The 13,286-nt window shown below is 45.2% G+C and overlaps 1 protein-coding gene across 1 annotated transcript in view; it reads left to right on the top strand.

Moving 5' to 3' along the window:
• Positions 1–12,370, top strand: part of LOC140480160 (leucine-rich repeat and IQ domain-containing protein 3-like) — a 41,436-nt gene extending 29,066 nt beyond the window's left edge. The window contains exons 5-8 of the mRNA XM_072574892.1: positions 1,496–1,598; positions 5,107–5,196; positions 10,322–10,469; positions 12,201–12,370. Of these exons, the coding sequence (XP_072430993.1) occupies positions 1,496–1,598; positions 5,107–5,196; positions 10,322–10,469; positions 12,201–12,220 (361 nt within the window). The 3' untranslated portion in view covers positions 12,221–12,370. The remainder of the gene's footprint in view (positions 1–1,495; positions 1,599–5,106; positions 5,197–10,321; positions 10,470–12,200) is intronic.
• Positions 12,371–13,286: the final 916 nt, after the last annotated feature.

Raw genomic sequence — 13,286 nt, 5'->3', positions numbered from 1 at the left:
ATTTTCCAGCACTTGGCCCATAGCATTGTTTGCCTTGGCATTGCAAGTGCACATCTGAACACGTAGAGCATAGAACAAAGAACAGTACAGGCCCTTTGGCCCTCGATGTTGCACTGTGTTTTTATCCTACTCTAAGATCAAACTAACCTCTGTCCCCTACATTTTACTACCATCCATGTGCCTATCCAAGAGTTGCTTAAATGTCCCGAGTGTATCTGACTTTACTACCACTGTACACCCACCACTCTCTGTGTAAGGAACTTGCCTCTGACATCTCCCCTAAACCTTCCTCCAATCACATTAAAATTAAGCCCCCTCATAATAGCCGTTTCTACCCTGGAAAAATGTCTCTGGCTATCCACTCTATCTGTGCCTCTCACCATCTTGTACACCTCTATCAAGTCACCTCTCATCCTTCTTCTTTCCAATGAGAAACACTCTAGCTCCCTCCATCTTTCTTCATAAGACATGCCCTCCAGTCCAGGCAGCATCCTGGTACAGGTACACAATCCTTTATCTGAAACTCTTGGGGCCAAATTGTTTTCAGAATTCAGAATTTTTCGGATTTTGGAATAAATGACAATTTCTTGGTCAAACACAACTTCTTGTGGGATCTCTTGCCATCATGTAGTACAGAGTTCTGGTTTGAGGTGTGTGATGAGAGACAAGGTTCTCCTTTAGAGCAGGAAGAAAGTCTGTACTTGGTGGTTGGGAATTCAGAATTTTTCGGATTTTGGAATAAATGACAATTTCTTGGTCAAACACAACTTCTTGTGGGATCTCTTGCCATCATGTAGTACAGAGTTCTGGTTTGAGGTGTGTGATGAGAGACAAGGTTCTCCTTTAGAGCAGGAAGAAAGTCTGTACTTGGTGGTTGGGAAGTCCAGAGCCTCAGTGACAATGTTGAATCTCTACATGTCACCTTGAGAAGCAGCTGGCCAACATTATACATGAGATTCAGAGCTTCCACTGTCAGCACCTGCAATTCTTATTGATCATTTGTTCCATCACCAAACTCACCACACAGATACAGACTCTTTGGTTTATCCTTGAATATTTATGTTTTAAAGAGCTAGCCAATTAATCCCAATCTCCTGTATCCATTGCCTTGCAACTTTTTATTTTCAATTATTTCGCCAGTTCCCATGTGAAAGTTCTGATTGAATCTGCTTCCATCGCCCTTTCAGGCAGCACCTTCCAGATCCCAACAACTCACTGTGTAAAACAGTCCCCCTCACTTCCCCTCTGGGGCTTTTACTGATTCATTTCATCCTGCATAGCATCTACTTCCTGAAACAGCTTCTCCCAATTGATCGAACAAAATGCTTTGTAATTCTGAGCACCTTGATTGGATCACCCTTCAACTCCTCTGCTCAGAGGAGAATGATCCCAGCTTCTCTTATCATTGTTTTATCTTTTTATTAACACCTGGACTTTGTAGTACCCAGTACTGAGTCACTAACATTACATTTGTTCACATTTTATTTTATGAAAGCAGTGCCCCAGATGCATATAACAGTCAACATCCGCCAAGAAAGACACTGAATGTACAGTTATGCAGCCGTGGCATCCATGTACTGCAAGATGGCAGTGTGTGGGTGAGTCAGCGTTGCACTTTTTATACCACACAAACTAATATTACCTTGACACATGACACTGTGTATCTGAGCACTGGGTGGGACTGTGTATCAGAGTACTGGGTGGGACTGTGTATCAGAGTACTGGGTGTGACTGTATCAGAGTACTGGGTGGGACAGTGTATCTGAGTACTGGGTGGGACTGTGTAACAGCACTGGGTGGGACTGTGTATTAGCACTGGGTGGGACTGTGTATTAGCACTGGGTGGGACTGTGTATTAGCACTGGGTGGGACTGTGTATTAGCACTGGGTGGGACTGTGTATTAGCACTGGTTGGGACTGTGTATCAGCACCGTCTGGGACTGTTTATCAGAGTACTGGTGGGACTGAGTAACAGCGCCATGTGGTACTGTGTGTCAGAGTACTGGTGGGACTGAGTAACAGCGCCATGTGGTACTGTGTGTCAGAGTACTGGTGGGACTGTGTAACAGCACTGGTGGGACTGTGTATCAGAACACTGGGTGGGACTGTGTATCAGCACCGTGTGGGACTGTGTATCAGAGTACTGGATGGGACTGTGTATCAGAGTACTGGTGGGACTGTGTATCAGAGCACTGAGTGGGACTGTGTATCAGAGCACTGAGTGGGACTGTGTATCAGAGCACTGAGTGGGACTGTGTATCAGAGCACTGAGTGGGACTGTGTATCAGAGCACTGAGTGGGACTGTGTATCAGAGCACTGAGTGGGACTGTGTATCAGAGCACTGAGTGGGACTGTGTATCAGAGCACTGAGTGGGACTGTGTATCAGAGCACTGAGTGGGACTGTGTATCAGAGCACTGAGTGGGACTGTGTATCAGAGCACTGAGTGGGACTGTGTATCAGAGCACTGAGTGGGACTGTGTATCAGAGCACTGAGTGGGACTGTGTATCAGAGCACTGAGTGGGACTGTGTATCAGAGCACTGAGTGGGACTGTGTATCAGAGCACTGAGTGGGACTGTGTATCAGAGCACTGAGTGGGACTGTGTATCAGAGCACTGAGTGGGACTGTGTATCAGAGCACTGGGTGGGACTGTGTATCAGAGTACTGGGTGTGACTGTATCTGAGCACTGGGCGGAACTGTGTCTCAGAACACTGGATGGGACTGTGTCTCAGAACACTGGATGGGACTGTGTCTCAGAACACTGGATGGGACTGTGTCTCAGAACACTGGATGGGACTGTGTCTCAGAACACTGGATGGGACTGTGTCTCAGAACACTGGATGGGACTGTGTCTCAGAACACTGGATGGGACTGTGTCTCAGAACACTGGATGGGACTGTGTCTCAGAGCACTGGGTGGGACTGTGTCTCAGAGCACTGGGTGGGACTGTGTCTCAGAGCACTGGGTGGGACTGTGTCTCAGAGCACTGGGTGGGACTGTGTCTCAGAGCACTGGGTGGGACTGTGTCTCAGAGCACTGGGTGGGACTGTGTCTCAGAGCACTGGGTGGGACTGTGTCTCAGAGCACTGGGTGGGACTGTGTCTCAGAGCACTGGGTGGGACTGTGTCTCAGAGCACTGGGTGGGACTGTGTCTCAGAGCACTGGGTGGGACTGTGTCTCAGAGCACTGGGTGGGACGGTGTATCAATACTGGGTGGGACGGTGTATCAGAGTACTGGATGAGACTGTGTAACAGCACCATGTGGGACTGTGTATCAGCACTGGGTGAGACTGTGTATCATACAGAGTACTGGGTGGGACTGTGTAATAGCACTAGGTGTGACTGTGTATCTATATTGGTTTGGATTGTGTATCAGCACTGGGTGGAAGTGTGCTTCGAAGCAGTAGGTGGGACTTTGTATCACAGCACTGGATGGGACTGTGTATCAGAGTAGTGGGCAAGACAGTGTATCAGAGTATCAACTCTGGGTGGGGCCGTGTATCCGAGCACTGGGTGGGGCCGTGTATCCGAGCACTGGGTGGGGCCGTGTATCCGAGCACTGGGTGGGGCCGTGTATCCGAGCACTGGGTGGGGCCGTGTATCCGAGCACTGGGTGGGGCCGTGTATCCGAGCACTGGGTGGGGCCGTGTATCCGAGCACTGGGTGGGGCCGTGTATCCGAGCACTGGGTGGGGCCGTGTATCCGAGCACTGGGTGGGGCCGTGTATCCGAGCACTGGGTGGGGCCGTGTATCCGAGCACTGGGTGGGGCCGTGTATCCGAGCACTGGGTGGGGCCGTGTATCCGAGCACTGGGTGGGGCCGTGTATCCGAGCACTGGGTGGGACCGTGTATCCGAGCACTGGGTGGGACCGTGTATCCGAGCACTGGGTGGGACCGTGTATCCGAGCACTGGGTGGGACCGTGTATCCGAGCACTGGGTGGGACCGTGTATCCGAGCACTGGGTGGGACCGTGTATCCGAGCACTGGGTGGGACCGTGTATCAGAGCACTGGGTGGGACCGTGTATCAGCACTGGGTGGAAGTGTGCTTCGAAGCACTAGGTGGGACTGTGTATCAGAGCATTGGATGGGACCGTGTATCCGAGCACTGGGTGGGTCCGTGTATCCGAGCACTGGGTGGGACCGTGTATCCGAGCACTGGGTGGGACCGTGTATCAGAGCATTGGTGGGACCGTGTATCAGAGTACTGGGTGGGACCGTGTATCAGAGTACTGGGTGGGACCGTGTATCAGCACTGGGTGGAAGTGTGCTTCGAAGCACTAGGTGGGACTGTGTATCAGAGCATTGGATGGGACTGTATCTGAGCACTGTGTAGGACTGTGTATCAGCACTGGGTGGAAGTGTATATCGGAGTACTGGGTGGGACTGTGTATCTGAGCACTTAGACGTATCCTATTTCAGTTCCAGATCCAATTCCATGGTTGTGTCTGTGGGAATTGGATTCTGTTTGCTCTCTCTATTACATTCTCACCACAATCAGCATAGCTGGTAGAGCTGGGACACAGCTCAGGAAATGCACCAGGTTTTATTCAGAGAGATGTTGGTGCTGTAAAGTTAGAATTATATCTTACTGGCCTTAGAACCATAGAATCCTACAATGTAGAAGTGCCATTCGGCCCATCAAATCTGCACCGCCCATCTGAAGAGCATCCCACCCAGACTCGGCCTCCTAATACATCCCGTAATCCCACATTTACCATGGCTAACCCATCTAGCCTACACGTCCCTGAACACTACAGAGTGTTTCAGCATGGCCAATCCACGTAGCCTGCACATCATTGGACTCCTCTGAGGGAGGAGCCAGAGAGTATGCACGCAGACATGGGGAGAATGTGCAAACTCCACACAGACAAGGCTGGACTCAAACCCGGGTCTCGGCACTGTGAGGCAGCAGTGCTAACCACGAGCCACCACACTGCCCTTGTTTAATTAACTGTCATTACAAATGGATTGGAAAATTACAAAATTGAGCCCAGTGTTAATTTCAGAGATTTTCAAACTGTCTGGGATGATTTGTTATGTAGATTCATTTAATTGTCAATGTGTTCAGTAAGTAACGAAACTGTCTTGTTGATGAACTAGGTCGCAGGGAGCAGAGGTAAAGAGGATGGCCAGTGCAACTCTGTCCAGTTACAGATAGATAAAAACAAGCTGCAGATTGATTTGTTGGAGGTATGTCTGATTACTTGAGCTATTTCTGTCTGTGCTGGCTGATAGCAGGAGAATTTCAATGATAAGATGGGACCCAATATCCATGCCAAGAGCACCCCCTGGTGGGCAGTAAGGGTGCTATTCAACAGCCACTGGCCTCAGGTTCAGTATAACAGCCTGAGCTGCTGACATTGCAGTGTTGTCAGTGCCACTGCACACTGCAGTTACAGGAGAGGCATGCTCACTGTGAGGCAGGAGCTTTTTATTCTGGGTCAGAGCCAAGCAGACCTGCCTTGTAGTTTGGACAGTGGAGGACCACCAATAGGCTTAGGGTTAGCTTCTCATCAGCAACTTCAGAAAGAGTATCGAGACAGCAGCCTCACAAAGAGCAAAATAGAGTGGGACAACAATAATCCATAAAGTTTAAAAATCACACAACACCAGGTTATAGTCCACAATCACCTGATGAAGGAGCAGCGCTCCGAAAGCTAGGACTATAACTTGGTGTTGTGTGAATTTTAACTTTGTACACCCCAATCCAACACTGGCATCTCCAAATCATTATCCATAAAGCTGGGAGAGAGAGAGTGGGGACAGTGCTTCTCAAACAGTGTGAGAGCACACAGGGACAAGCATCATCAGAGAGAGTGAGAGGGTGGAGACAGCAGTTTCATAAAGAACAGGAAAGAGCACAGGGACAAAGAGGGGAATTGGGGACAGCAGCTCCAGTAAAGAACAGGAGGGAGAAAGCAGGAACATGATGAGATTAGATTAGATTCCCTACAGTATGGAAACAGGCCCTTCAGCCCAACAAGTCCACACCTACCCTCCAAACAGTAACATACCCAGACCCATTCCCCTACCCTATATTTCCCCCAGACTAACGCACCTAACATTATGGATAATTTAGCATGACCAGTTCACCTGACCTACACATCTTTGGATTGTGGGAGGAAACCAGAGCACCCAGAGGCAACCCGCACAGACACGGGGAGAATGTGCAAACTCCACACAGTCACCCAAGGCAAGAATTGAACCCACATCCGCGGTGCTGTGAGGCAACAGTGCTGCTAACCACTGAGCCACCGTACTAAGAGGGAGGGAGATTGGGAACAGAGCTTCTCAAACAACATTAGAGAGAGGGTCAGTAGCTTCATGAAGAGGAGATTGGAAGTACCTGAGAAGGGCAGTCACAGTTGGAGATCATACCCAGCAGCAGAAAGCCCCTTCAATCTGTTTCTGTCTGTCAGAGTTAAAATACAATGTAATCATAAGTAATTGATTAAAGTATCTTCCACATCTCGTTTGATTGACCAAGTGGTTTATTCAGGAAATATTATTACATCTGAGGAAATATAAGCAGCTCAGGGCCAAGTTAAAAAGAAGAATCAAAAATTAATAATCTCCTGATTACCACCTGGACCACTTGCAAATTGAAGTAAGGCAAATAGATTAGAGCAGTAAATGTACGGCTCAAAGATTCATCTGAGAGCATTGGGCTCTGGCACTAGTCTTGGGGTAAGAGAGAGTTTTTCACTGGGTCAAACTTCACTTGAGCCATGCTGGGACCACTGTCTCGGCAAATCATATAACTCGAGTTGTAGATAAAGCTTTAAACTGATTAGTGGAGGGAAGTTTCAATTGAAGAGAAGTTTAAAAATTCAAAAAGAACGGAGAGAGCAGAGGTGCAGAGTACTGAACAGAAGGGTAGTAATCAAAGTGTGAGAGGAAAGGGCAGAACCCATAAGCAGAAGAATGAAGCAGAAATGAGAACAGGAGAGAATACTGAATGGTAAAACATCAAAATTTAGGGCTCTTTATCTGAATGTTGCAGTGTTTATAACAAGATAGATGAATTGATGGCTGAAAGAATGAAAATTACTTGATAGTTGTTACAGAGACATGGTTACAAGGTGACCAAGTCTAGGAACTCAATATTTTATGTTCTGGAAGAAGACACAAAATGAAATAAGAAGTGGGATAGCTTTGTTCGTAGGGAAGGTATTAGTGCAGTACTGTCAGCAATGATAGAGGTGCAATAGATCCTGATGTGAAATCAGTTTGGGTGGAATAGGAAGGGAAAGATGTTACAGAACAGAGTTTCTCCCTAGTTTTTATGTTTCTATGAGTCATTAGGTCCCTGAAGAGTGGCCTCACTCCAGGACAATGTGTAAATCAGGAAATAATCGAGGCAAGTTGAAACGTAGACAATAGGAGCAGGAACAGGCCATTCAGCTCTTGGAGCCTGCTCCTCCATTCAATATGATCATGGCTGATTATCTAACTCATGCTCCTGCTCCCACTTTCTCCCCATACCCTTCCATCCCTTTAGCCCTAAGAACTTTATCTAAATCCTTCTTGGAAACATTCAGTGTTATAGCCTCAACCACTTTCTGTGGCAGAGAATTCCACAGGTTCCCCACTGTCTGGGTGAAGAACGATTTTCCTCATCTCAATCCTAAATCCTTGTCCTTGTCCTTGAACAGTGACCCCCTGGTTCTGGATTTCCCACATTTTGGGGAACAACCTTCCTACATTTCCCCTGTCTAGTCCTGTTAGAATTTTATAGGTGACTTCACCTGATGAAAGAGCAGCACTCCAAAAGCTTGTTATTTTAAATAAACCTGTGGGACTATACCCTGGTGTCATGTGACTTCTGACTTTGTCCAGTGAATGTAGTCCTAACTGATCCGGTCTGTCTTCATGGAGAGACATTCCAAAGACAACAAGTAAGGAAGGTGCTGATGGGAGAAAAGATCTTCTGCCTCTGTCACAAGGAACAAAGTAATTACCAAACTAAAGGCAGACAAGTCCCAAGGAGCTGAGGGTCTACATCCAAGGATTTTAAAGGAAGCAGCTGCAGAAATAGTGGAGGCATTGGTTGAAATATTCCAGAACTCACTAAATTCCTGGAAGGTTCCAGCAGATTGGAAAACTGCTGACACTCTCTGTTCAATAAGGGAGGGGGAGTGAAAGAAGGAAACAGTAGGTCAGTTAGTCTAATATCTGTGGTTTGTAAAAAAGGTTGGAATTCATTATTAAGGAATAAATAGCACAACATTTAGAAAAACTTAATGTAATCAAACAGAGTCATCATGGTTTTGTGGAAGGGAAATCATGGCTGAGTTTTTTGAGGATATTACAGTTTATAAAGGGGGGCCAGTAGATGTAGTGAATTTGGATTTTCCATAAGGCCTTTGTTAAGATGCCTCATAAAACGTAAGATGGGAACTCACTGTATTGGGGGTAATGGAATACCATGGAATTGATTGGTTCACACGCAGAAGACAGATCAGGTTTAATGGATTTTTTTCAGGTTAGAAAAACATAACCAGTGGAGTTCCAGAAGAGTCAGTCTTGGGGACTCAATTATTTATGATCTATATTAATGTCTTGAAAAACAAGCTAGGGTATAATGCATCCAAATTTGCTGATGATATAATAGGTGGGAAGGCATATTTGATCAGGACATAAGGAATCTGCAAGGGAATATACATTGAGTGATTGGGCAAAAGCATGGCAGATGGATGTTGGAAAGTATGAGGTCATGTATTTTAATAGGAAGAATCAAAAGGCAGACATTATTTAAACGAAGATAGACTCCGAAAAAGTTCAGCAAAGAAGAATTTGAATGTTTTTGTGCAAGAAACACAAGAAGTTATCATGCAGGTGCAGCAAGAGATTAAGGCAAAATAGGGAGGTCTTCTCAAACTATACAAGGCGCTGGTCAGAAACATACATAGAGAATGCTGGAGAAACTCAGTTGGTCTAACAGTAACTGTGGGGAGAGAAACTGAGTTAATGTTTTGAGTCAAGTAACGCTTCTTCAGATCATTAGTCAGACTACAGCTGGAATACTGTGACAGTTCTGGTCAAGTGAGATTTTGGCTTTTATTGTGAGTGGGGTTGGAGTTTAAAAATAGGGAGTCTTGTTAAAACTGTGGAAGAAATTGGTGAGGCTGCACCTGAAGTATAGTGTACAGTTTGGGCCCACATTTAAGAAAGTATATACTCGCTTTGGAGGCTGTTCAAAAAAGATATGCTGATTCTTGCGATGAAAGGATTGACTTGACGAGAACATGTGAACAAGTTAGGTCTTTATTCATTAGAGTTTAGAAGAATGAGGGGTGATCTTATTCAAACTTACACGATACTGAAGGGGCTTGACAGGGTGGATATTGAGAAGCTGTTACCACTGGTGGGGGATTGTCATGTTTACTGGACAAGGGGCATTAATTTGAAACTGAGATATAGAGTAATATAGAGTATTACAGATGTACAGCATGGAAACAGACTCTTCAGTCCAATCTGTCCATTCCAACCAGATATTCCAACCTAATCTAGTCCCATCTGCCAGCACCCGACCCATATCCCTCCAAACCCTTCCTATTCATAGAGCCATCCTGATGCCTGTTAAATGTTGCAATTGTACCAGCCTCCTCCACTTCCTTTGGCAGCTCATTCCACACACGTACCACTCTCTGCATGAAAAAGTTGCCCTTAGGTCTCTTTTAAATCTTTCCCCTCTCACCCTAAACCTATGCCCCTCTAGTTCTGAACTCCCCCACCCCAGGGAAAAAGACTTTGTCTATTTCTTAGAAAGTATTTCTTCTCTAAGGGTATGATGAATTTCTTAAATTCTTGACCCCAGAGAGTTGTGGAGGACAGCTCACTGCAAATATTTAAGGAGGTAGATTGATCTTTGAAATCCTGGGGAGTTCAGGCCCCTGATTATATTGCATGTAAGAGAAGTTGAGGTCTGGGCATGATCTTGTTGAATGGTGGTGCAGGCTTGAAGGGCCAGATGACTTACTCCTGCTGCTAGTTTTTTTTTGTTCTTATGTTCTGCGTGAGAAGCTGGTTTTGAAATCTCACATTGATGCTCCTGCATATGACCTGGATTGAGACTTCAGTGCAATGATGTCACTTTTGATGAGCGACTTTGACCTGAAACAGCCATCTGTCCTCTCTGCTGTGAGGCTGCTCAAACTCCAGGTACAACACTTCTTGTTTCAGATTGCAAGCATTTATTTTCTCCTTCTATTTTATACTCAGCTGTATATGTGACTTTGATTAGTTCTTGAATAGAATTCAGTATTCAATTCGATATTGAATAACCTATTCACATTACATTCTGTTTGTTTAGGATCGATGTGAAGCTAATGAAATAACTTCTGGCCTTTACCCACCTATTTCACAGTGGAAAATGGAGAACACTCCAAACCTTAAGCCTAACAAAAGCAATGTTTTCCAGCCTAGGACATTTAGACAACCAGTGTTTGACCCTAATTCAGGTAACATTGACTTACAAGAGCATATCTACATATATAGTGCAGTGTTTCAGGCATGACACTGTACAATACATCCCACCCCTTTAAAGAATAATCATTCTCTGAATGTGAAACTCACTGGCTGGGCCAGCATTTATTGCTCATCCCTAGGTGCCCTTGAGAAGGTGGTGGTGAGCTCCCTTCTTGAATCGCTGCAGTCCACCTGCAGAGCCACAATGGTGTTAGAGATGAGGATTTTGAACCAGCCACTCTGAAGGAACAGCGATATATTTCCAAGTCAGAGTTATGAGTGGCTTAAAGGGGAACTTGCAGAGGTGGTATTCTTGCCATTGTCTTTCTAGATCAAACTGGTTGTGAGTTTAGAAGGTGCTGTCTGAGGATCTTTGGTGAATTTCTGCAGTGCATCTTGTAAATAGTACCCACTCCTGCTACTGAGCGTTGGTGGTGGAGGGAGTGGATGTTTTTGTATATGATGTCAATCAAACAGGTTGTTTTGTCAAGCTTATTGTTGGAGCTGCACCCATCCTGGCACATTGGGAGTATTCCATCACACTCCTGATTTGTGGCTTGTAGTGTTATTAATTCTGGAGCCAGATGGTGAATAAGAAAACCAGATACTAATTTTAATAACAGATTTATTATAGAATGCCATGTTACAAATGTCGGACTCCTTCCTAACTAACAGTCAGTGTCCTAGACACCTCTCCTTGCACTTCTTTTAAAGCTGTGAAGCATTGACCACATGATTAATTAAATTTAAAGGGGCTCTTTTATGCTCCTTCAACCAAAAACTCTGCTGAAGGTAGTGAAACGATCGATGTCTTTAGTGCCCACTATGTCAATAATTATTAACCTTAACAATAGAAATAAAGTACCATTCTCAGATGGTGGTCAGGTTTTGAGGAGTTAGGAGGTATGTTACTCGCTGCAGAATTCCAAGCCACTGACCTGCTCTTGTAGCTGCTACATTCCTATGAAATTTCAGAGATTTATGTTGGTAGTGAACTAGGCTGCTCAGCCCACTTGTCCCAGAATGTTAAGTGATGACAATGTTGTTAAATGTGGAGGTGAGCTGTTTGAATTCTCTTATTAAAGATGATCATTGTATGGTGCTTGTGTGCCCTGAATATTGAGATGCCACTTTTCAACTTGAGGCTTCAGTTTGTGCAAGTTCTGCTGTCTTGAATCTTCCGAGAGGGACATAAAGATCAAATTGTAAAATTCAAGACCATTCAGAGAAAGAGGTTGCATTTCTGCAGCATCTTTGACTACCCCAGAATGAGCCGAGGCACTTGCCAGCCATTGAAGCACTTTGGAAGCATAATTACTGTTATAAAAGTAAGAAATGCAACAACCAACCTGCTTGCAGCGAAGTCCCAACAACAGTAATATAATAAATGATCAAGGAATATTTTTTACTGATGCTGATTCAGGGATAATGCTGGCCAGGACACTAAGGAGAATTGCCTTGATCTTCTTTGAAATAGAGCAATGGCATCTTTTACTTCCACTGTGAGAGGGCAGACAGTACGCAGTCTAACTCTCTCTGAAGTCTCCAAACGTATAACATTTCCTCACCATCACACTGTATCGCAGTGTCAGCATGAATTGTCTGATGTTGAAGTGGCAATGCTGCCCATTAACCCAGAGCTAATATATTAGAGGGTGAATAAACTCATACATGTCTGATCACTGATCACAACAAGTCCACACTGACCCTGACTTATATTGCAGACCGTGCACGTCTTTTATGAATGGCCCAGGCAGAAACAGTATGAGCACTCACTGAAGGAACAAGCCACCATTGTGCTGGTGGTGAAGATATACTTCAACTCGGAGAATGCTGCTCTGCAGGTCACAGATATATTAAACAGTACAATCAGTAAATAAAGCTTCACAAATCAGCGCTTGATTTGCAGTTTCAGTTTTTCAAACCCCTTTGCTTGATCACACGCCAACTTTCCAGTGTGTCACTTCATACCCGGACAAGCTCCCGAATGCAGACTTCAGTCCAGCAGCTCTGTGCTGGGGTTTCTGTTCCACAAAACCTCTTCCCACCTGTCTTCCTCACACCCTATCACCACGTCCTCCTATTCCTTTATCCCTCATTTGTTTACCCAACTCTTCCTTAAATAGATCAATACTATTCTCAACTACCCCTGCAGTCATGAGTTCCACATTCTCACCACTTGCGGTGTAAAGGCCTCTCAAGAATTCTCCTGGATTTAGTAGTGACTGTCTTTTGTCACATTTTCTCTAAGTCTATCCCATCAATCTCTTATTTAATTTGAAAGATCTCTGTCAGGTCATCCCACAGACTTCTCTTTTTCTCGAGCTAAGACCATACCACTCACTGAGATTCTGGTTGATCTGATAATCCACAAATACCATTTTTGTGCCATTTCCCATGGTTCCTTTACTGATTAAAAATCTGTTTCTCTATGCCTTGGATATACTCAGTGACATACCCTTGACATTACTCTGCAATAATCAATTGCACAGATTCACTACCCTCTGACAGAAAACAATCATCCTCATCTCTGTATTAAATGGTTGACTAGGTGAAAGTGAGCACTGCAGATGTTGGAGATTAAAGTCGAGAGTGTGACACTGGAAAAGCACAGCAGGTAAGGCAGCATCAGAGGAGCAGGAAAATCAACGTTACAGGCAAAAGCCCTTCATCAGCAATGAGGCTGGGAACCTCAGGGTGGAGAGATAAGTGGGAGAGGGTGGGACTGGGGGGAATATAGCTGAGAGTGCAATAGGTGGATGGAGGTCGGGGTAAAGGTGATAAGTCAGAGAGTAAGGTGGTGCAGATAG

The sequence above is a fragment of the Chiloscyllium punctatum genome, chromosome 7, assembly GCF_047496795.1.
Source record: "Chiloscyllium punctatum isolate Juve2018m chromosome 7, sChiPun1.3, whole genome shotgun sequence".
In the NCBI taxonomy this organism is placed as follows: domain Eukaryota; kingdom Metazoa; phylum Chordata; class Chondrichthyes; order Orectolobiformes; family Hemiscylliidae; genus Chiloscyllium; species Chiloscyllium punctatum.
Note: the sequence above shows the minus strand (reverse complement) of the source record. Positions and strands in the feature narration are given on the sequence as shown.